This window comes from Fundulus heteroclitus, chromosome 13 (assembly GCF_011125445.2).
Source record: "Fundulus heteroclitus isolate FHET01 chromosome 13, MU-UCD_Fhet_4.1, whole genome shotgun sequence".
Classification (NCBI taxonomy): domain Eukaryota; kingdom Metazoa; phylum Chordata; class Actinopteri; order Cyprinodontiformes; family Fundulidae; genus Fundulus; species Fundulus heteroclitus.
In genome coordinates, this window is record NC_046373.1 from 2,355,357 (window position 1) to 2,380,600 (window position 25,244).

The following is a 25,244-nucleotide window of genomic DNA, read 5'->3' on the forward strand; positions in this document are numbered from 1 at the left end:
CTACAGTAATATAGTTGTGAAAATGTCATTTCGAGAACACCGTCTGCCATACAACTCAAGTTCTTCGAGTCGTGCTTGCATTTGATTTAACCGCAACATGTTGTTTCATCTTAAAAAGCAATATCAGGCTAACACTACACACGTGATGAATGAGAGAAGGAGAAAACAATGATGTAAAGTAAAAAGGCAGCTGTAGTTAAACATGCTCACCTGACTCCACTCGGATGGTTTGCATGAGACAGACTTGACTTTAAAGCCAAATTATTGTAGTGTTTTAATATCCTGAGCTCTTGTTACTGCCCCTGTAAGATTAAAAGAAGTCGTGAGTTTTTATATCTAGTGGTCCATTCGGTGTTCCTCCCACATCTGCACTAATCCAGTATGAGTTCACAGTTATTACTATAACCCTACTTATGGATATCAATCTATATGTTTTTGTTATGTTTCTTTCCTTTTTTGTGTTACTCTTTTGGTCCTCTTTTCCACAATGTGATGTGTTGTTTCATGGCGTCAATTTGTTGCTTCATTTATGTTTCAACTAACTTTCCAATGGTGTTTATCTATCTATCTATCTATCTATCTATCTATCTATCTATCTATCTATCTATTGCTCTCTCGCTCTCTCTCTCTCCATTGCTTTGTTCTATTCTGGTCCTGTTGTTGTGGTGTGTTTTGATTTTCCTTGTTTACATTTTGCTGCAGGGCAGTAGTTCGGTAAGTGGCAGCCCGGTCCCCTCCACCTCGGGGACCAGCACTCCAAGGAGAGGCCGCCGCCAGCTACCACAGACTCCTGCTGTCCCACGTCCACACGTCACCTACTCCCCCGCTGTCCGAAAGCCTCTCTATGGTCCCCCGGGTCCAGGCCGATTGCGTTCACCCTCCCCTCGTCACTTCTCTCCGCCTGATCACGACAGAGGCTACCACCAACGACCCCCGTCCCGTCACGCCTCTCCACACCATGGGGGCTCCTCGTCCAGGCACGGTTCGCCACGCTCGCCTCGGCATCAGTCCCCGCACTCGCCTCTCCAGGGGTCGCCTCGGTCTCCACACCGAAACCGCTGGAGCGGCCCCCCACCAGGGGACAGCCTAGAGGGTGACGGGCCCTTCTATGAGAGAGATTACGAGTACGAGCGGCACCATGAGCCTCCCGCCTATGAGCAGAGCCTATCCCATGGCAACCCTCATCCACATGGTGGAAATCCTCACCCGCACCCACGCTCACCAAGGACTGCTCGTCATGGGCCCCCTCCACCCCCTCACCCGCATCCACGTAGGGTTCCTAATGGCTACCGTTCATCCTCACCTTCCCCACAAAGGAGGGGACCACCAGGGGCACCCCACCCTCACCACCGGGCTCCCCATGCCAGAGGGCCACGCAAGGGCCTCCATGAACCTTACAGTGAAACGGATGAGGATGACTGGTGCTAGCATCGGCATGAGATGCAGACAGCAGAAGAGAATAAGAACCACCAACTCTAGTGCTCTGGCATATATGTAAACTTTTAACAATGTAATGGTAAGGGTTTTGAGGCCCCCTACCTTCCCCCTTTAGACTCTAAAAGAGATGTGGGGGTGAAGGTAGAGGGGTAATGGTGCTGCTAGAAGCCTTTTACACGTTTTACAGAGAGGCAAAGTCGTTGACAGAGCAGCACATGGGTTATGCTAATATCAAGAAGGTCCAGAGACCTTAGGCAAGGCCAGGGCACTGTTTACCTCTGGCTCTCTCAGTCTCAGAACTGCACTTCCCATAACTAGCCTGCACCGTCAAGGTCCAGTTAAAAGGGAAGAGAGAGTTGAGGGTACACAGGTCAAAGGAGGAGCATGAGGTTCTAAAACAATGTGATGGGATTGTTCCAAGGCCTAACAGCACTTCGCTCGGACTGGCACCCGATTGCTTAGATTTGTCAGATGTGTGCAAGCTCTTACTGGCCAGACTACTTCGGAAAACAGAAAATAAGCTGGAATAAGGAGGACGCTGGTTTGACTCTGCTCTAAAACAAATAATGTTTTAAGTCAAAAAAAAAAATAAGGTAGTAAAAAAAGCCAGGATCCCTCCACCAACCCTTACATGCCAAGCTATGCCTCCAGAAAATGAAACTTGAACAATGAAGAAGACAGTGAAACTACACGAGAGTGAAATTTTAAAAAAAGGGAGTACTTTAACTTTATCTTTATGATCTCTCTGTGTCCAAGGGGACAGCACCTATGAAGCTCCACCTATACTGCAAAACCCAGCCGATCACAGTGCTGGCTGATATTTGATGAGTTTTATCATCTCTGTTTACTGTTATGGACTCACCTGATGGGGAAGGAACTGCTCTGACATCACTTCCTGTCCAGATGGCAGTGGATGAAAAAGTGGTGAGGCCCAACGTAGGCTCACTTTCTGTTAAAGAGCACCGGAGGGTTGGGCCCAGGTTACTAGAGAGGGGAGCTGGTCACTGTTTTCAATCCTTTCCCTACTCTATTGATCGACCCAGCATACAGAGAAAGAAGACCCGACAGGAAATGACATCACGCAGTTGAACATGGCGGAGGATAGGAAAGGAGGGATGGGGGAAAGAACAGACTAATTTCTTCAGTATTTCTTCTATCGATTACGCCTCCTTGTTCTTCTTCGGACATTTGGAGCTTGGTTCTTCTGTTGCATTCGCTCAGCCTCCTTTGATCTTTTTCAGAGTCCAAAAATTGATGGAAACCTGCATGATTGATATAATCCATACTAGAAAGGAAATCTAAGTGGTGTGGGTGGGATTGGGACCTGGGGGGCTTTATAGGAAACTTAACATTTAGGTTCACAAAAAAATAAGTTATCTTCTCTCAGATGCTCTCTCTCTCTCTCTTTCTGTGTCTCTGACTTTCGTATCTGTCAAAGGTTAAAAAAAGTTGCTAGTTTTTTTTTTGTTTCTTACCTAAAACAGAATTTAACAGATTGACGGGTATTCTACTTGTCTCAGTTTTCTGTTGAAAGCTCGGTTTCTGCAATCTGTCAAGAGACAAACAAACAAAAAAAAAAACCTTTACAGAGTCATGTTAGTGTTAATGTCTTTTGAGAAATAAAAGGGGGAGAGAGAGAGAGAGAGAGGAGAGAAGGAAACTTATGCCACACTTAAGTTGCTGTTGTTGATTATAACAGAAATTAATAATGACTTTTAATGTCAATGCAAATGAGTGACAATGATAATACTGGTGATGATTGACTGAATGTTAGAACCGTTGCTGTAGACTTGCTGTCATGTTAATTGGAGTTCAGCTATGTCCATCTAGTTTTTCCATCCCTTCTGTTGATATCCCGTGTTTAGTGATGTTTACCAGGTTCCTGATGCCTTTGTGCAATATTTTTGGGCAATGATGGTTTTGCGAAGACTCACTCAGCAGAGTTGCGTGTTGTAACGCAGCGCTAAGCGAAGATGCATTCTCTCTCCGGGACAGGCGGAGGTCAGGGGAGTCTCAGTATCTGTCCTGCAGTGACCCATAGGGTCTCATCAAGCCAACCCAAAGATCAGTAACTCATGTTTAGAGTGAAGGAGTACAACATATTGAGAATGTGAAAGCTGATTTTATGTTCCTCTTCTTCTTCTAGGGTTGACCTTCACCAACTCGTTGCCCAAAAAAACAAGAAAAAATCTATGAATCTACAGCTTTTTTTCCCCCTTTGTTTTCGGCTCAATAGTTTAGCTGTGGGACTAGTTGCCAGCACTGAAAGCACAGCATTGGTGGTACAGGGTTGGTGTCAGTCAGATGGTGTTTTTGCCACTAGAGGGCAGTTATCAGCACCCATTTTTCCCCCCCCCCTGCCTTCCCCCTCTACTGAACAGTGCTTTTTGGCCACATCCTAATGTTCTGTCTTGCAATCAACTTTCCACTTTCTATAAAAGTTGTAATGAATATGAATCCAATTCTTTGTCAGGAAACATTGATGCGCCCTGAGAGCTGCTGTATCTTTCCATTTGTCACTCCATCTTCCACCTGCCCTCCCTTCAACCTTTTCTGTGAAGACACCCCCGCCCAGTTAAACTGAGTTTGTAGCAAATCTGAATCTTTCTCTGCCAAACAAAAAGCAAATCATTTAAGCAGCCACCACCTTTCCTTTCCCCATCAAACGTTATGTCAGTTCATTTGCTTTAACATCTGTTCATTTAGCTTTTTAAAGACCTACGCTACACCACGGGAGAGAAACGACACGCACTGGAATAATATTTTTAACCCTTACTGTTATGGGGGACGACAGTTATTGAATGATCGTTAATTCTAGAATAAAAGAATAGAGCATAGATAAAGATAGTGTATTACCTTAAGATGAACATAGATATAATGTTGTAGATGTAGTTATAAACAAAAATATAAAGTATAGAGTTTTGAATATTTATTTATTTTGCATACTAGTGCTACTTTTTTCATGCAATTGCAGGAATCAGAGACAAACTGCAGTACACCCACATTTTGACTCTATGCAGACCACATTCGCATCTTCGGAGGGGAACCTGCGGCCGCAAAGTGCTGCAAAGCAAATTCATGAAACAGGAATCTGCACTTCTGAGACAGCGTAAAAAAAAAAACCTGATGCCACTTGTTCACCTCATCATGCTACGTCACACTCACAGCGAAATTTCCTTTTTTATGTACATCTCTTGCCGCCTCTGTTTTAGCCCTTCCGTGGCAGATCCCTTCTCCCTGTTCAAATTTCTCTGCTTTCTTGAGATTGGTTGCCTCCAGGCTATGATTTTAAGCATAGCATGATGAATTGGATTGGGGATGTTTTTTTTTTTTTTGTTTTGTTTTTTCGTTCAGTGGAAGTAAAGGGGTGCTTACCATAAGACCTTCTGTCCTCACCTTCCAAGACGTTACAGCAGGTGAGGATTGTTCTCCAAAGCCCCCGACAGAGCCACAGTGCCTTCTGTATCTCAGTCACATTCATCACTCCCTAAATCCCCACTCACCGTTGCTCTCGTCAGTAACCCCCTCCCCCTTGACCCCCATCCCCCCTTGTGTAGTATATGTGATCAACCACGCTACGCCTTAAAATCAAATCTCACCGGCTCCCATGCTAGCATTTGAAACAGGGAGAGTGATGATTTTGAAACTGGGCCACGGTCAGGAATCGGTCAAGAGGCTAGGCTTGATGCTCATTCAGAATGGGCTGAACTATTTAAATCTCCCATTCAGGCACTCAGTTTTGTAACAGCTATAAAAAAAAAAAAACATAAGAGACCCTCAGTTTCAACCTGAGCCTTGTGGATTTGACTTTTTAAGACTCAACGGCCATCATTTCCAGATCCTGCTAGCTGGCTAGCCCCTTTGGCTGCGGCATGGCGCCAGTTTATGTCCATCCCACAGTTGTCCTGTGTACAGTTTCAGATGACGTAGTTAGAGGTTTACAGAGGTGCAAAGCTTTCCGCTTACTTCTCAGGTCCCTCTAGAGCTAGGTAGCTAGTTAAGACTGCATAGAGAAGAAACCGCTACAGAACAGGCAGCTCTCGGATTGAGTTATTGTATGGTTTTACTTGGCATGGTATCTTATTGTTGATCTCACCCCTCTCCTTTCATGACAAGTACATTATGCACTTCAAGCTCTTACATTTCCATCAAAAGCCTGCAGAACGCACCAAAACGTCACAACTTTCACTTTGGCTCCACTCGCTCGTCCTGAATTGTAACAGCGGATCCCAAAAAAAGCCGACACACAACATTGCCCTTGTGTGAAAGCATGTTGTGTGTATGCGCTTTTTCCAAAACCTTTTCCCATTAGTTTGGAAAAAAGCAAACATCTATACTTTGTTTTGTTTTTTTCAGTATGATATGGTTATTTTATGAAACACAGTTTAGGGGGGAATGCAAGGTTTTTGCATCACCATCACCTGTCTTTCTGTGTGTTTTCTGTCCTAACCCCTGGCATTCGTCACCCTTTGTTGTTAATATGTGAGAAATTGTTTTCGTTTTTTCCTTTCTTCTTCCCCATGGGATGAAGGAAAAAAACTAACAAACGCAGCACCCATCCGCTCAGTCGGCTGTGAAATTGTGTCAGTGGGTCAGTTGTAAGGTAACGTGTTGACAAAAACACAAAAAGGGCTCTCTTTTAAGAAAAAAAAAAAAACTACACAGTGGGGATTAATGTACAGTAGTGCTGCCAAAACTTGTGCTTATGTAGCTAAAGCCACGCTGTGGTCTCCCCTTTGTACAGCACTATATTGCGTGCATGCGGGCGTGTGTGCGTGCGTATGTGAGTGCGCGTGTGTGTAAGGAGGCGGGACTTAGGAGGAGGGCCAAAACAAGATGAGTGGCTGATGTTGGGGGTACTGTTTTGGTTGGAGGGTGGGTGCTTCAGGTGGGCACAGCAGCAGGAGTTTTACTGATGTTGATACACAATTTCACAATGGCACTGGACCACTTTCCGAACTCACGCTCAGACGCCATTTTTTTTTTCACCTCCTACCGATCCTCATCTACTCCTACTTCGAGAGGGGCAGGGCTACTGCTGTGACAGGGAGACATTTTCCTTGGTGACTGTCTGTATGTTGTGTCTGAGAGTGTATATGTGTTCACCATGCGGATTAACTAGTGTTTACGTTTCCTAAGGCTGAAACTGTTTTATCAAGTGTGCATTATGGGCCCCGATGTTGTTTGGGGAAAAAGACTGAGATTTGCACCTAACAACCCACACGCAAACAGAGTTATTCACGGATGAAAAACAGATAGAAATAAAACCTTACAAAGACTTAGTTGTTTTATCGATTTGTGGTGCATAAATGTGGACTAGATATTTGTGGATTATTAGAAATAATGACACTTTGCGGCCAAAATAACATTTGAGGATTTGTTGGGGGGTTTTCAACAGCTTTTTCTCTTTCGCTTTACTATGTCCCCATTTCACGTTAAATATAACTTCAATGTATTAAGGACTCTGAAGAAATGAGTCCCATTACCTATTTTTACTTACGGTAGATCCTAGAAAATAAATTCAAAACATGGATGGCAAAACATCCCTAAATAATGAATGGACGATCGGTACAAAAAGTATCAGAGAGGGGAGAAAGTTGCGTATGAAATGATCAAAATTACAGTAGTGAGAAACTACAAGTTGTAAAAATGACCGGTAGTTTCATTAGCTTAGCGCTGCTTTCACTGTCCTCAAGATTAAATGTTGACTATGCTCCTATCCTAACCTTGCCTGCAAGATAATTTCACATGATATTTGTGCGTTCACAAACGATAATGAGCAGCATGGAGAGTGCTACACATTATTAATCTGGCTGGCCAGGTTAGCTATCCACTGGTGTTGCATTTGTATTACAGCGTTTTTTGGTTTTTCATTTTAATACCAAGAATGCAAATACTGTACTTAAATAAAAATAAATAAAGAGAATGAAATGTTTTAACATTTTAAAACTAAGTAAAACTGTAGATCTGATCTGATTCAACAATGTTAAACTAACGCTTTTTGTTGGGTAGGGTGGGGTTTCTAGAGCATGAATCCCATGACAAAATACGTTTTTTAAATGATTTGCTTACTTTAAAACGTAACCTGAAGTTTAAAATACATACGTTAACATTTAGAAGACAACGACTTAACATCCAAACAAAGTCTACCCCCAAAAGAGGTATTTAGCACATTAGAAATTAAGACATTTCCCCCCTTAGCAGGGAAATGTATCAGCTTTTAAATTTCTAATTAGTTTGATTAAATGCCTAATTGATTAGATGTTTCAGCCCTTATTGTGTGCTTGGGTGAGTGAATTGTGCCAGTCCGTTCGTTGTCACGTGTCCAAGTGTGTCCTCACACCATCAGCCGCAGAAGGTAACCCTCAGTGCCTTACACTGTACAGGACATGATGACTCTCTCCTCTCATGATTATCACTGCATCATCTCCTTCATCTCTCACCCTTACTCATTCCCACACTGGATGGGTAAGAAGTGTGTGTGTGTGTGTTTGTGTGTGTGTGTTGGTGGATGTGTGAAAGAGTGAAACGTGGAGGAGTTGGTTGATAATCTTGTGATGTGTCTTATTCATCCTCTCACCGTGTCTCATGTCACCAGATGTACATTTGGCTCTGTAATTTCTATGTATATATTCCATAAAGTTTCTGAAGAACCCACCGTGTTCATCGTCATTCATTCTGTTACGGCCTTTTTTGCAGATTTCTTTCTACCCCTTTTGGTCATTCCGGCACATTGTGCATGCTACACCATTTTGTTGTGCATGCTATGCCATTTTTGAACACAAGGTTGCAGGATTAAGCTTTCTTTTGTCATCATCAGTGAGACGGGAGAAGGCTTAGTTCATGCCTGTCTGTGTGGGTGTGAATTCTCTGTGAGAGTCTGTCTTCAACATGGCTGTGTTTCCTACACTTTATGGAGCCAAACAGACTTTAGAACTGACAAATATAGGTTTCCTGGATTGTTGACCTGCATTTTGGGACTCTAGCAAACAGAAATTAGGTAAAGTACACCATAAGAAAGAGTTGTTTTGTCATAGAGATTTCTGCAGACACATATTGCAGGTGTTTGTGTTATTTTGCAAACTGCTTTGTGCCTGCTTGTTGAAATTAAGGTTAATACTTCTCTAACGCACGTTTGGCTCCATAAACCTACACGGACGTTCATTAAATTGATATTTCTAAAACATGGGTTAGATGTCTCCTGTCGCCTCTCCGTCCCTGAAGGACCCCTCTCTCCATTTTCATTTCTCTCTCTACATCTTTCATCCTTAATTTTGTCTTCTCCATTTGTTTCCATGAGCTCAGCAGAGACAAGTTGCTTCAAGGAATTTATCCTCAGCATTTTGTTCTTACAGTTGGCATTAAAGATGCTCCAGGCAGAAGGAAATACCTAAAAAGTGCCAAATTTGATCAAGAGCAGCCCATATTTATCTGTTTTCTTCTTAATAAACTACTAGACTTATTTTTAGTCAGAAAGGATTTTAGATACTCAAACTATGTTTATAACTGAGGAATAAACTTTTTAAACAACATGGTTTGTTGAGACAGCCTATTGTTATATAGCCACAATCCAACAAAAATTATGCTAAACAAGAAAAAAAAAATAACGGTGACTTGAGGAGTTTTCAGACTAAATTGTTTCAAACATATAAACTTAGAGAGCACGCTGAATAACCAGTATTTCCAATGGTACCAGTTTCCCACAAATGGTTGAATATTTCAAAGGATCCAAACACAAAATAGTGTTTTTCTGTGCAGAGATGCGGCGGGAGAACTCTCTGAAGCAACTGCAAAGCATCCATCCCATAATGAAGCATACCATCCGACGCTCGACCCAGTAGAAACCGAACCAGTGCCACACTAGAAAACCATACAGGATTCATTCAGCAAGTTAGGGGAAAAAAGAAAAAAATACGAGCATACATGGCAATTTAAGATAAAAGAGAAGTATTTAATTACAGATTTGCATGTGCAATGTGCATGCCACTATGTGGGGTTAACAAATCAACTTCAGGAACTAAAAATGATATTAAATATAAAGAAAAAAGGATATATATGTAAAAATATATATATATATAGAGATAGATGTTTTTAAGAGCAATGTGTTTCTTTTTCTTCTATTTTTAAAAACAAAAAATGTGAAAAACCTTTGCAAAAAAAGAAAAAAACATATAATTAAAAAGAAAAAATAATGACAAAAAATGGAAATGATTTTGGTGATGAAATCAAAGAATGTTTGTTTGTTATATTTGCCAGTTCTTTCACTGGGGGGAAACCGTGGGGCAACACAGTTAGCTAACACTTTGAGGGGGTAAAAAAAAAAAAATTAAACAACAGAAAGAGGATTTTAAATAGTGGGACGATGCATACATAGCTTTTCTTTGATGAAAAACAATCCCTTTGAGAGTAAAGAGTTGCCTGAACCTGAATCTGGTGATGTTATTCCCATTTATTCTGGCTATGATGTCCCTTCTTTTTCTCCCTTTCTTTGACCATCTCTTTCTCTTCCTCGGTTTCTTTCTCTATCCTGCGGTTTCTAAAAGTGCATTTTGTAATTTAAAACTGAATTCTTCCTAAAGAACCAGAATAAACCAGAGAGAATGCATTATACCCATCCTACAGTCTGCTTCTTTTGTTTAACTTGCACACAGTTACACACCTGGGAGGTTGCATCCTGCATAAACTGATTTCATTTTTTGTTTGCATGTGAAATGTTCTTGACAATCTTCATCGCAGGTGGATAATATGGCGACAGGTGTGTGTTTGTCCTGGAACCTACAATTTGTCGCTTGTAAAATTTGTTGCTGTCATACATGCTGGTATTCGGACTGGAAGGAGTTTTACATATTTTTATGGATTAGCTTCAGCCACAGCTAAAGATTCATAAAGTGTTCTAAACGATCAAGACTATGGAATAAATGGGACTTTACAGTGCATATTTTAACCCCATTTAAACATGCTCTTTTCCAGCTGCAATCAAGCATATTGCTTAAGATAATCATATTCATTAAAAGTCAGGAAAAATGTTGCCTGATAGCAGTAGCTTGAAGATCTAATAGACCGGCACCCTACCAGGGGGATTAAAAGCACTTTGTGATGGATCCGTTCTTCCACAGATTTAAAGTGAGTTACCATTTGTGATAAAAAATTATTTTGTGTTATTCTAATTTCAGCAGTACTGCCACTCCCTTTATTCAAAGCAACTGTGTAACCATGATATTTTAGCCATGCAGTGGTTGCGTAAAATATAGCGTCAGTGAATAGAAGCAGCAGAAAATCACACTGTTCTCCATTCATTCAGTCACTTTATTCATATGTAATTGTGTAAGTATGATAATCTAGTACTCAAATGGTGTTTTTTCAAATAGCCATTTTACGGACACTGTCACACGATTTTAACTCCTTTTTTAAGCTAGTCCAGGTTGGAGTCCTGTGGCAACTGGTTGAGTACACATATCATTATTCCACCTTAATATTCTACCTTCTTTGCCCACTGTTCAGTTTAACAAAGTAGTTCTGTACCAAAGGAATATTTCAAAGTCATTTTGACAATTTAGACAACCATGAGCTACAATTTGGGAGGAAAATAATAGTATGAACAAAAAGTACAATTATTTTAATGTAATAATTCCTATTTTTCTATCTATCTCAACTTGGCCATTCTTGAAGATGATTCAAAGCATACATAAAAATGCTGAGTCCAAAAGAGTTGGCTTCCTGATGAAACATACTGAGTGCTGGGACAAGTTACAAGTTCTCCACAAAAATGAAAGGTTTAGATCCAAAAACCTCAGCAGTTCTTCCATGGGCTGGGTTGTCAAGCCTTCAGAAATGATCGAGTAATTAAACAACAAGAGGACCGGCTACCATAAAGATTCTCGTAGTAATGAGGTCTAAAAAAAATGAAGCATGTATTGTCTTACTTCTTACTGACATCCAGAACAACCCAAATTTAAGCTTAAGGTTTTCTTAATTATTTAAAATATTCACAACAAACTATCTTTGTCTTCTTACATAAAGGACAAAAGGCATCCACAGAACAGTGCCAGTGTCTTAAAGATGTTACAGTGAATAACTTTACCTTTTAGTCAACTTTTAATTGTATTTTTATGATATTACAGACAATTATTACACTTCTTTTAATGTCCAAAAGTGTATTGCTTCTTTTTTTTTTTTAAAGTACTGATCATAACCGATTGCATATTACATTTAAATTAAAGATTGATTGTGTGTTTGTGCAGTGTGTGCTGTTGACCTCTTGGCCAGGTCACCCTTGTAAGAAAGAGACCTTGGCCTCAATGGGTTTTGCATGGTAAAACAAAGGTTAAATTAATTTTTACACTTTCAAAACTTTTTACTCTACCTGAAACTTATTTATGTTGCTGTAAGAGAAGATCCAGCGGATTCCCATTAATAAATCAACTTTTTTTTTTTCTTTGCAACATTGACAACTATTTCCCACCTTTAATATGCAGATGTGTTTTAAAGCATGGTGTTGTATAGCAAGGTTCTATTTGTGTTCTTGCTTCTGGAAACTCATGGGGACCAGAGTGTTTCAATAATAAACACTCAACACATATTTTTTCTGTAATCGAACCCAGCCTAAGGTATAAGAGAACTCTTGGTCTGCCAAGGGACTTCTGCATGCCCGGGGGACAAAGGACAAGATCTGATGTTGACAAATGTGCCAGTTGTATACTCTGGGCCAGATTGTAAACATTGCCAAGGTAAATATATAAGCTAATTTCACTGTATGACATTTTAATGTAGAAAAGCAACATGCAATTATTTGAAAAAAGTGATGTCATAACCCACCTCCAACCTAAATCTAGACCACAAGCACATCAGACCTATTGGCAAGCTTAAAGGGCATGCCCGAAACCCTTCTTCTTTGCATTTGAAATATTTTAGTGACTATGTTAAAACGCCACATGCGTACACAGCTGGTATAGTCATTTTAGTACTTTGGGTAATTTTCTTGTATGATGCTATGGTTATAAAGAACAAGGTCAAAAACAAAGATCATGCTGGAATAACAAAATTTTCAATTGGACATCAAAAGGTGATGAGAAAGAATCAATTTGTTGTAATTAACTGCGTAAAAAAACTCGCCAAGGTGGAGCGCGAAAACTGGCCATAACCCAGAAGGCTATATCTTACTTTATCAGCCACTGCCCACATGCACCTTGGCACACAACTGTTGTTTTATTTGCCACATAAAAAGGTACATGTTCTCTTTTTATTCACTGATTTTAAATCAGACGAACCTTTTCCAATTATCAGTTAGGGTTATCAATATTATTTATGTTTACTGTGAGAAGATTATTTTAGAAAGTTATAAGTTTAGATAAGTCTGTCATATCTTGTGGAATTGCCATTAAACTGAATGACATGGCTAGAATATTTGGACTATTCTTTCACAAGTTTCTTCCAGTAGTTGCTGGGATTTGGGCCACTTCCACATGACAGAAGTGGTGTTTCTGAGTCTGGTAGGAGTCACTCTAAAACATTGGCTTTGTTGTCCTTAAGCCACTTTGTCACCAGTTCAAGCGATGGGTCTTTCTTCTTTTGGGAGACACATTGTTGCCCAAGCTTTAACTTCCTAGCTTGATATGTTGCTTTAGCATTCCTGATTAATACTGCTAAGTAGATAAAGGATTTCTTTTACTATTGTGTTAGTTTCATCAGACCTTAGGACATGACTCCAAAAGCTAAAATCTAGATTGCAGTCATAAACTGTAAATCTGTACATCCACGGATGTGTGTCCAGATAGCACAAATCTTGTTAACAGATTAGTCTCTCATGAAGCCATAGCTCCATCTTGCCAGCATTGGCAAATTGTTTAAAGGTGTAAATATTCTTAGAGGATGTACATTTTGGAATTTGGTGACAGCAATAATCTCATTCTGAGATTTAGGAGCTATAATTAGATATTTGGTGTTTCTTTTTCTTATTTATCTCACATGTGAATTTCTCCAACGTGAGATCAATAAAGCCTATCTTATCTTATCTTATCTTATCTTATCTTATCTTATCTTATCTTATCTTATTTGGCCTGAAACCAGAAGACTTACTATGATTTAAGATCAGGCAGTGCTTTAAAAAAAATGGTTCTGTGTCTTTTTATGCAGTGTAAGGCAGCATTTGGTTTAAACTGACAAACAGTCACGTTTCAAAACGAATGTATTAATTTCTGCTCATAATTCTAGGTTGGGCAAACACAGTAACTGTGTGTAAATAAATAGGTAATTAATAGCCTTTTATTATCTCTGGGACGCAATATTAGCCTTGGCCTCGTGTCTCAGAATCTAGCCTTCACAAGGAAGCCTGTTCACTGGATATGACCGTCTTTCCAATGGACATTGAATAAATGAAAACATTTCCTCCTGTTTCTCAACATGTTTCAGCTCTCATCAAAGACGTCTTGCAGTCATAGCTATTCAATACTGTGAAGGGACTGAGTGATTGTCAAGCAAAAAAACTAAATATCTCTTAGCTCATTACTGACTACTTTGCAATAAGACAGGCTGCTTGAAATGCTGAATGCTAATTCTTTTTAAAGGATGTTGTTGTGGTTGGTGGGCTTTCAGGATCCAGAGCCCACTAATAAGATTCTGCTTGGAGCCTCCTGCAACATTAGGGACACATCTGGTTTTGATCAACTGTTATTGATTCTGCATGTTCTCATTTTACTGTTGAGCTTTAGCCTACAAGAAACGGTTATTTTAGAAGGCACATATGTAAAAAAAGGTGAAAAATACAACATTCGGTCTACATTTCAAGAGTTTCAAGTTCTATTCAGCCTCCTCCTCTCCCTCCTCCTTGCTGTCTGCGTTTCGCACTACGTCATTGTTTAGGACTGTGGATGAATCCCACACACCTGCACAATCATGTGCAGCCTTCTACAGATTTCCTTCTGGTCTCATGTCTTTGGCATTCACTCCCCCCCCGCCCTCTTTCCATTTTATTTGTTTTCCATTGTTGTTTTTTTTCTAATTACTGAATCAGTCTGTCATCCTCCTCTCCTCTGTTTGTTCTCTCACTGACCTGTCCGTTCCCCACCCACTCAAACATTCCCTCCACCTATGCTAAGAGCATAAAAACACCGTGTTCTATTTAATTTGGCTGAAAAGATAAAAAATTATCTGAGCTTGAAAGGTCACTAAAAGCATTACCTCCAGCTATTAGACTGCCTACGACTTCATTCACACAGGCGCGGACACACACACACACACACGAGCCCACAATCAGATGTTTCATGAGCCCTGTCCTTCTGCAGTTCAGTCCTAAAATAGTCTCCTCCTACACGTTCAGCCGCCTGTCTGCATCGGCGCATCACTTCCTGTCTGTGCCAGCTCTGCGGCTGCCACACACACTCGCATACACTCCCACACAGGCATCATCATTATCGTTTACATTCATAATCAGTTTATCTTCTACTAAAACAAAACATCTCACCATGCATCAACAGCGTTTTCACATGTTATCCACAAATAGTTACACAAACAGGGCAATTAAGAAATGTCCTCTGCAGATAAACATACAAGTCAGTGACGTACTTTTAGCGGAAAATAGCTTCTTACTCAGAATCTCAAAAGAGGGTTAAGGTAATTCACAAAAGGACATTCAGATTTGTGTTTTTTTTTTTTTCAGAAAATTATATTCTTAACCAAATGATTTAAATAAGGTAACACACATGTCAATCTGAATATAAGGTAGATGATTAAAACACTCTGAAAGGTTTAAATTTAAACATTAATACCCCCTAAGTTGCTATTGCAAATCTGCCTTGTCTCGATGCATGTGAATATACGTGGCATTAGGGCAACATGGCATTAGTTAAAATAATTCCCCGAGCATCATCTTTCTAACCATCTCATACTGTGGCGTATGTGTTCTCCAGCTAAACCAATATTAGACATTTTTTAATCAAGAATGATCATTGCGGCTTATAGGTGCAATATAGGCTTCGCTACGAACATTTTTGCAACTGCTACTCAAATGTTGCCGCAGAGAAGCAACAATAATTATACATAATCTGATGCTACGCTATGCAGATGTTCAGCCTGCACTGATAAAGATTTGCTCACCTCAGCATGCCCAGTGCTGACAGGGAATTTAGAACTACTTCCTGACTACCGTACTTTTCGGACTATAAGGCACACTTAAAATCCTTAAATCTTTTCAAAAATGTATGCTGCGCCTTATCAATTCAATTTCAACTCAATTTTAGTTATTTATTATATTTATACTCATAATTATTGTTGCGCCGATGCCATTTTTTGGCCCCGATACCGATACCCAATACCTGGCTGTGCTGTATTGGCCGATACCGATACCATCTGTTTGAAACTGATGTGTGTGTGTTTATATATGAAGAACTGCATACTACTTAGGGTAGTAGAACTTTTTATTGTCTACCTGGAATGGGTGACCATAGTTGAATAAACTTTTGCCTTTCAAATACCAAAATAGTGCAACTTTCATGAACTTATATAACATGTATAACACTAGTCGGGAGACAGAAGGCTGCGTTCAAGTGACATACAAACATCAAAATGGTATCGGTGCCCTATTTGTTTGTACTTGCCGATACCGATACCACCATTTTAGTGCTGGATCGGGGCCCCATCCGATACTGGTATCGGTATCGGCGCAACACTACTCATAATCCAATGTGCCTTATATATGATTACTGTTGTGCCCTCTGACGGATTTTATGTGGTACAATGCGCTCAAAAATCTGTTATAGATTGCTGTCATAGATATGACAGCAATTTGCCTTCATGTCTATGGAGGGGCAGCATCTGTGTAGCCAGAAAACAAACCGTTTTATAGCAGCTTCACAGATTCTCCATAAAGCCTTCCACATAGCACAGAGTAAAGCCCTTTTCCACACACTAATGCCATCCAAATGATAAAAACTGAGTACATTTATTGTATAAAAAGTTGTTTCAAATTTGGAAGTCTTTAGTTTTACTAATATTATTTCCAGCGCCAGTCAAGACAGACAGAAACATACATTTACCTTTGCTAACTTAAGGGGGTTACATTTAATTTTTGCTGACCAGCCACTTCATTTTTAAACTATTTGACATTATAATTAAAAGGTTCTCACTGTTGAAGCCAACCTTTATTAGAAGGGAACTTTGACCCACTTTAACTGTCTCTGTCCAGTTCGCTCCAAACAGCCTTGTAAGGCCACCAATGAATTCAGGGCTAACTTCTGATACACACGACTGCAAGATAATGATGAAAAAACATGAGACCTAGTCAATTTGTTATGCTCAAGTTGGTTTGCTGAAGTATCTGTAAAAACATGTTAAATTTCCTCTTTAGAGAATAATTTTTTTTCACAACCTCCTACCCAGCCCAGAGAAATGTGCCCTCCAGCTGGGAGTGGAGTGATTGCTCAGCCCTGGACCAACTGTGTTGGAAAATTATCTTAGTATGCATCATGTATTTCATTTGTTTTTGTACAAAGTTCCTACAGATCTTTGTTTTGTTTTTCTCCACCTCCACTATGGATCACGCGTCAAATCAAGAGTAGCAACTTATCAAGAGAAATCTTGCCTTTGTCTTATAAATAATCATAATGGAGTTTATCCTTCTCTGATCCTTTTTCCTTTCTAGATTAAAGTTAGAAATAAGAACTAGAATTAGTCCAGTAAAACATTTCCTTTAGGTTATTAAGAACTCTTATAAGCTCATTATAGCATTTGCGTTTTTAATCAGTATGGTTAAAAGTCTTTTAAATGTTCATTTTGTGGTATAGAATGTGTCCCATTTTAATAAATAGTGTGCAGATTCGCTTTTGATGCCGTTTAGTCTTTAAGTTTCATGTTTGCTTCGTTCTAGGTCTATGTTATCAGTAGTGAGGAGACATCAGTTGATTGATTTGAAATATGATTCCTATTTGTATCACTTTTTATTGCTGAGTAACTCCCATAATTTCTTAAGCATTTGAATTAAAATCCAATTTGTTTTATTCTAATGAAACTCTAAATCCTGAGAAATAGTGTTTATTTTTCAATTGCCTGGAAAGGAAGTTATATTCCTTCAAATAGATTTTTTTTTGGGAGCTGCTTCTCTCACACTTATCAGTTCATGGACATTAATAACGTAGCCTTACTCTGCTACAATGTCATACTAACATTGTTAAGGCAACATCTTTAAAACTGGCTTTACTCTAAAGTGTACAACTGTTTGTATATATTTGACACAAATTCCTCATTCAACGTGTATCATGCACAATTCAGGGAATTGTGACAATAACTCCTAAAATGCTTTGAACACATAAACAAGATGCTGGTTGCTCAGCTCAAATAGTGAAGCTTTGTGCTTATGCTGCCGTTTAATATGCATCGTTGTTTACATTTTAATGCTTTTTTCCCCCCCAAAGGCTTTGTTATATAAGATTTGCGGTCTAACGCAGTGATAGCGTGTGTCTGCACCTACGCACATCTGCACACAGCCCCTCTGTTCGTCACACTGTTTATCTGCCTCCATCACAGGCAGGACCACGGTGGTAGATGAATGCATGCATCCTGTGACATTTCCGGTCCTGTTCTTTTTTTAGCCGCGAGCTGTCAGAGCTCCACGTCACTGCGACTGTCTGGCCTCTGCACTCTGCATCTTAATCATGCTGCCTCCTGCATGGCGGGCCCCCTCTTTTTCAGGATCTGGGCAGGGAATGTGTTGCTGGAAGCATATCTGCAATTTGAAACGCAACAGTAATTTATTAAACGATCCTCTTTCTTATGCAGAGCATCTGGGAGGTTGGTTTTTCTCACTATATTTTCATAATAGTCCAAGCATTACTAATAAATAGAAGGAATTATACAATAATCAGCATTACAAGCATTGTTAATTTTAGTAAAACCTTAAATATCAAATATTCCTGTGCAATAGACGGTTTGACTGAGGTCCCAAAACCATCATATTGTGCATTTTATCTTCACATTATGAACAAAGAGCCTACTGAGGCGTTTAAGATGACAAACCCTATTATTATTGTTGTTGTTGTTGTTGTTGTTTTTTTACAACTGCTAGCTTTCCAATTCAGTATTCTGGCCTCTTCTGCAGTTCAGTCATCATCCCTATTTGTTTCTTTCATAGAAATCAGTGTTGTATTCTAGCACAGATGGTTTATTTAAACCATATCTGATATCCTGGAACACATATATATTAAGGAAAAACCCATATTGCATCAACTGTGTGTGATAATGTTCTCCTGAGCAGCAAATGTGGAATTATCTGTAGCTAAAATCAATTTACTTCTCAGTGAGTATTTTCTTTGGAACAACAATTTCCAACTATTGTACCGTTTCTCAAATCTCAAGCCACATTTGTAAAATATTTCCATCATAAACCCTCAAAGACGAGTCGCCTCTAATCACGTATAAGGGGTGATGGTGATGCCATGCTGCACATAAAATCTGTGTCTGAGGTCTCTCCATGTCATTCTTTTCTGAACAATAATGGCGGATAAACTCAAAGTAGAGCTCCTGGTTGGTTTCTGATTTTTAATCCTGCAAAGCTATTCGTACCACCAGAGCGTTTGCATATTTTGTCACATTACAACCACCAGCCTCAGTGACAGATCAATTAAAAAAAAGTGTATGATTTAGAAATTGAAATGAGATCAAAACATGTTTTTTAAAAACATTTTATGTATTGAAATCTAAAATTGTTGAGAACATTTTTACACCGTCACAGGGAGTCATTAATTCGTCGGAACATCTTTCGCTATAAATCCATCTTTACCAGCTTTTTACTGCTTGAAACCTCTCCGCAACTTTACCCCTGAACTCTCTGTTGTTTTATTGGTCTTTCTTATTACTTTTTTTTTTTTTTTTTTTTTTTTACAAATGTTCTCTAAAAAATAATATCCGAGGTCTTCACAGAACAGCTGTATTTATACTATGATTAAATTACACACAGTTGGGTTCTAATGACCAATTAGGTGATTGTGGAAAGGCAGAAATGCCGTTCATAGGCACTGAAAGTCTTTGCTGGCATAAATGGTATGCAGCTCTTTTGAAACCATTTAAAATACATGTTTACAGGATGTTTCACACCCCCTGAAAATCACTCTGTCTTATTAATGCCCTAACCTGATGAGAGGCCTTTTATTACCAGGAGCTGCAGCAGTAACAAGTAAAAAATTGCAAAGCCGAGTGTGAAACGGCACTTAACAGATAAGAGAAAGTGACAAACGGGCAGTAAACGGTTTTAGCATGATTGCATGCAGAAGTGTAGTTATCCCACATACAGAGAGCAGATGAGAGAGGCCCTTTGTTTTCTTGTTGGAGCATCCTAAAATAGAGGGCAGATAAAAAAAAAATAAACATCCCATTATGCTTTCTGCAAGGAACATTTTCCCCTCTGGCTCTCAATCAAGAACCTCTATTGATAAACTGGTCTTTCTATTAAGCCACAGGGAGATGCTGAATCTATCCACAGTGGGCCTCTTTTCAAAATCTGTGTATAATAACGTTTGATTGGATGGAGCCCCAGTGCTGTCCAAGGACACCGTGTTTTCTTATGTGGCCACGTGGAACACTGTGTACCGCTTCTGCCGAGCCTGGCTGTGAATGACTTGGAGCTGTGAGACGAGCGGGATCTGCTTCGGATCTCGCTGGAGCAGCCAAACAAAATTGATCCAAATCCCATTGATTAACGTTAATGACGTGCATCCAGAGGCTCCTGATGACAACACGCTGAGCACTCCTAACAAGATGAGGCCTGTAGGTTTTATGGTTTCACACCAAAGAATTATGAAAATGTGAGGAGGAAGGTGACTAATAGTGACTCCCAGCCTCTTAATTACTCGGCGATAAAGAATGTGACTCTTTCTATGATATTCATCACGTGTTAATGACTAATTATGACTGGTCATGCCAAGTACACACCTCAAGAGTTTTTTTTTCTCACTTCTAGCATAATGCGTCACATAAATTTTCTCCTTTTATCTTTTTTTTAATGACTTTTAAGTCTTTGTTGCACATAACGACGAATGCCAATACATTCAGAAATCCTGCTGAAAATTTACTTGAGTTTGAAGGAGGATTTCAATGGATTTTAAAAGCAAGCATGACAGGGTAAGACCCACAGATGGTTTAACCCAGATACTGGGCTTGTTTTTAAATGTTTTATCCAGTCATAGAGCTGGAAAATTGGGCTTAACCCGTGACAAATCTGTGATCTGTGGATTTAAGGGACCATTTATTCTGTGCTGCTATTTTTTTTTTTATGGGGATAAACCCTCACCATAAGTTAATGCAGCAGCTGATTTATGTAAATAACATCTGTGGCTGTACAGGCTCATCAAAACAATTTGTTAGTCGGCTGTTCTCAGTACATGGTTCAAAGAAAAATTTGATGGGTTGCAGAGATCAGTACGAAAATGACTTTTTTCTATTTTAAAAAAATGAAAAATTATATTGTTGTAGTTGTTATCAAACACCATGGGAACTGCTGGTTGTTTTTACACAAAATATATTTCCTACTGGCCTTTACCAACTTATATTTTACACTATTTATTGGTAACAACCACAGAAAATCCGCACAAGTCAATAAATGAATGTGTGATAAAATGGAAAGACACAAGGAGTACATAATATAGAAAAACGCTGCTAAAATGCAAAGAAAGAAAAGAAAATAGCTGAAATATAACAGTATTTACAAACAATCCTGCTCTCTAACGGTGCTAACTATTGATAGCTGGTTTAGTTCTGGCTGATGGCCTAGTAAAAGGTTCATCTTCTCAGTTATCACGTAAGAAGAATCAAGGTGGGTGAATGGATGCAAGAAGCCTTCTCAACATCCTTGCGATACATGCTGATGTGGCAGGTTCAGATATTTGTTTTTTGATCACCTGAATGTTCCAGTGAACATTGCTGGGGCCACAATTCAGAAGCAGAAAGATAATTTTTACCACAAAACAACCACTATCCAGATCTGACAGAGGAGTCTAAAAATTAACCAGAAAGACGATCCGAGAGCCAAGAAGCACTGGTAAACTGTCAGAAGCATCTACAGTCACCAAATAGGAAATCTTTGCAAGGAATCTAATATTAGACTGAATAAAAGTGGACCCCATTCAGAACCTTCAATATTTGATGACAGTTGGTCTGGTAGAATGGCTGGAAATCCCACCTGAGCAATGCATGCATTTATCCATCCAGAAGATGTCTTTGAGATCTCATTATTAAAAGGGGAAAAAAAGGCTGAGTATTTAATGAATTTCAAAAAGCTTTTTCAACAGCCTCTCCTTGTGTAATTACACTATATTAAAATCTAATGTTATTGTATTTTTGCTTTATATGTGTGGATTACTTAGTTTGTTGCCAGCGTGCCGTGGATTTCATGTTACAAGCCGTATTGGAAATAGACCAATTGAGAAAAAACATCGACATGTTCAGCGGTGTCCCTGCTGTAAACCACCTCTGATCACGACGACGACAACCTGAGCAACCAGATGAACCAGGCCAGCCGGACCAACATCATAATTACTAACCACGGGTTTCAGGGTGTAGACTCAAGGTAGCAGACAGGAAGTGGATGATGAAGATAGCCTCAGGCCGTAAACACCACCTGCTGCTTTTTTTTCCCCTTTTTTTTTTTTTTTTTTTTTTTTTCGCCAGCAGCGTTTGGTCCACAAGCTGTACTGCTGGTGCGTTGTATAACTTTAATGCCCCCTGTAATAAATCAGCGTGAGATCATATTGGGAAGGATGTGATTCAGAATTCCATTCTAATCCACAGGAAGCGGCACAGCAAGGGAAGCTGTTTGCGAGGGGAAGTCTTATTGTAAGCAGGAGATTAACATTACCGAGTCATTCCTGGTGCTAAGTCGTACCAGCTACCCCCCCCCCCCCCTTCCCCTCCACACTCCACCCCTTCTAATAAAGGATTAACCCTGTGAGCTGTGGCCTGCAATTTGGAACACTGGCAGTCCTTCATCTCCTTAATTTAATTGTTTAGTAAGGAATAAAGACATCAAGACAATTGTTGATTCATTTTTCAACAAGTTTATTAAAAACCTTGACCACATTGATTCCGTCACAAAAAACAATGATCAAACAGCTTGACATGTGAGGTAATGAAATTTCACAGGTCAGACATGAACAAGACGAATCACAGTAAAAAAAAACACACAATGTCCAAAATGGACAGGCTTCTAAAGTGCCATGTGCACAAACCTGTTTATCAAAGCACCATGTGAACGCAGTATGTAGGACAGCCCGGCAGCAGTAGTATTGATTTGACAAAGTCCACAAGAGCAGCTGAATGTGTGAGTGTATGGCGTCTGCCTCGGCTGTCCTTCCTCTTTCAGTGTTTGAGTCGGATTTCTTGTCATGAAGACAGGAAACTCCCTGAAGCTCGTGCTCCATCTTCTGAGTTTCTGCATGTGTTGACCTGTGGTCAACTGTTTACCACTTCTGCTCTCTGATCAACGCTGCTGATTCACAAACCGACATTCTGACTCAGCAGTTGTCACTTGTTTGCAGTCATTGAACTGAAGATGAGTCATATGGAAACAAGAGGCAACACAACCACTTCCTCCTTCAGTTTCTTCCATAAACTTTCCAGCCATCTGGCCCCTTCCTCCTTCTTTTCCTTCTTCTGCTTGGGGCTTTACCTGCCCCAACAGGCACGCCGAGTTCGGTCCGAGAGCTCGGTCCGTGGCACCTGTAATCCTTTTGTTTCCGAGACTGCCGATGTAGGTCAGCTCCCAGGTGCTTAAGTAGTATGAGGAGTTGAGAATCACTCCACTTTAATAAGTCCAATAAAGGGCGATCGTGTCCTTTTCTCCGTTCAGAAAGCAGGTATGACTTGATTTAGAGACAGAGTGGTCAGGGACTCCCCGGCCCCGACGCGACAGCTGGCCACCGGAGCCGCATACCTCTCTTCCCCTGGCTCCAGCCTCGCCCTCTTGTTGGGAAGGAAGTCAGGCGCCGCAGACGCCTTGCCCCGGCGTTTCCTGGACTGCCTCGCCGGGCTCAGGTTCTCTTTGTCCTCGGTGGTGTCAGATTCGTAATCTTCCTCCTCACTGTCCGATTCCTTCACGGCAGTCTCTGAGGAGTTTCTTTCCGAGAGGGGCTCCGGCTGAGGCTCCGGCAGCTCCGGGCTGGAGCTGGTGTCCATCGGCTCCTCCGGTGGTGACTGCGCTTCGCTCGGCGCGTCGCTCTCCCGAGAGGAGTGATAGATGTCCCGGGCTGATTTCATGACCAGGGACAGCAGGAGGCTCCGGTGAAGTCTCAGTCCACCTCTCTGAGACCGAGAGGCGTACAGCTTACTGATCGACACGGCCAGTATCCGTCTGGCTTCGATGTTAACTTCCATTGCTGTTGTGGCACTCATTGTTGTTGTTGTTGTTGTTTTCGCGTAATTACGCACGGTCGTTTTGGCACTTTGAGCGAAGGCGACGAGGAGCTGTTTCTCCCCTAAATATGACTTTAGTTTCTGGTTTCTAGTTTCTAATCTATTTATCAGCTCGGTCTTCTGTTGATCACCAGCTGTTGTGCTCGGAGAAATGAGAGTACGCGAGTAGTAGGGCGGCGTTTTATTTCCTCTATGACGTAAAGTGAACTTCATTCCTCAGTAAGTGACAAGCAGGCGCCTCCCACACCTGCTGTGGCTACACCCCCCAGTGCACGCCAACTCTCTCTCGCACACGCACACGCACACACATACACACACACACACTCAGACAACCATCTGTTCCGTCTGACAATTTTCTCTCACATTGAATCTTTGTCATCCTCCAAGATGTTCGTTAGAGGTGCATGATTGTGCCAATTCAATTATGCATAATCAGCCATCGATCTTTCTCCTCCGCGTTTTATCCCTCCGCCAGCTTCTTTCAGAGATGGAAGCCAGTTATAGCTTTTGAAACCTACGTGTGCTTGGGAAGTAATTTCCTTCCTGAAATACAGCGAAACAGAATGTAAAGCCTATATAAGAATATTGACCTGTATAGCAAAAAAAGTCCCTTATTCACTGGATTTTACATTATATCAAATACGCAACAGAGTATATAACATCATATTATATTATAGTCTTCTAACATACATACATACATTAAGGTCATCATGTGACAATCAAAGAGAGTATATTTCCCAATACACTTATTATTCTGCTATATCTTTGCTAGTAGACTAACTAAATAAGGCAAACCATATTTAAGTAATTTACTTAAATTACTACTACTACTACTACTACTACTACTACTACTACTACTAATAATAATAATAATAATAATAATAATAATAATACATTTGCGAGGTGTTCTAAGTAATATTTCTTGTTCAGTTCCCGTTGAGTATTTGAGGAAATCGTAAAGGGCAGAGCGTGTAAACGGTCTAAAAGAGGAATAATATTCAGCAGTCAGTGTTTACATTCTGGTAAAAACCCAGCAAGCATTCCGAAGAATTTACGTGCGAGATGAGAATGAAACGTGTACTCCAGTTTCTGGGGACTTTCTACTCCCCCCGCGCTCTTTCTCTGTCAAACTCACACATCACGTCACTTTTCTCTCACATACACACACTGTACACAGAAAAATACACGCGAAACACACACATGCACACGCAGGCACACTGCTTCCTTATATGTACCATCCGGTAGTAAAACAGCCCCGAAGGAAGGCGCTCAGTGGAAAAGCCATGACGCGGACGCGCAACCGCAGCCCCTCCTTCCCTCCCCGTGCGCTCTCACTGGCTCCTCCCCGTAGGACGCGCACAACAACGGCGATGGCGTCATCTGCACTCCATATTTGGAGTTGTCACCGGTGTAAATAG

At 40.4% G+C, this 25,244-nt stretch overlaps 2 protein-coding genes across 22 annotated transcripts in view; one reads left to right on the plus strand and one right to left on the minus strand.

Annotated features, from left to right (window-relative positions):
* The window catches only part of LOC118565163 (voltage-dependent P/Q-type calcium channel subunit alpha-1A-like), a 91,832-nt gene extending 82,491 nt beyond the window's left edge, over positions 1–9,341 (plus strand). For all 21 annotated transcript variants that reach the window (XM_036144867.1, XM_036144872.1, XM_036144868.1 and 18 more), the window contains one exon: positions 703–9,341. In XM_036144867.1, the coding sequence (XP_036000760.1) occupies positions 703–1,428 (726 nt within the window). In that variant the 3' untranslated portion in view covers positions 1,429–9,341. The remainder of the gene's footprint in view (positions 1–702) is intronic.
* A 13,115-nt stretch (positions 9,342–22,456) lies between these two features.
* Positions 22,457–24,022, minus strand: ier2b (immediate early response 2b). The gene has a single exon (XM_012878216.3). The coding sequence runs from the start codon at positions 23,803–23,805 to the stop codon at positions 23,260–23,262; it is 546 nt and encodes a 181-aa protein (XP_012733670.2). The 5' UTR covers positions 23,806–24,022; the 3' UTR covers positions 22,457–23,259.
* Positions 24,023–25,244: the final 1,222 nt, after the last annotated feature.

Bases quoted from the DNA above. Each gene is read 5' to 3' on its own strand.
- ier2b (XM_012878216.3), bottom strand. From the start codon at position 23,805: ATGAGTGCCACAACAGCAATGGAAGTTAACATCGAAGCCAGACGGATA.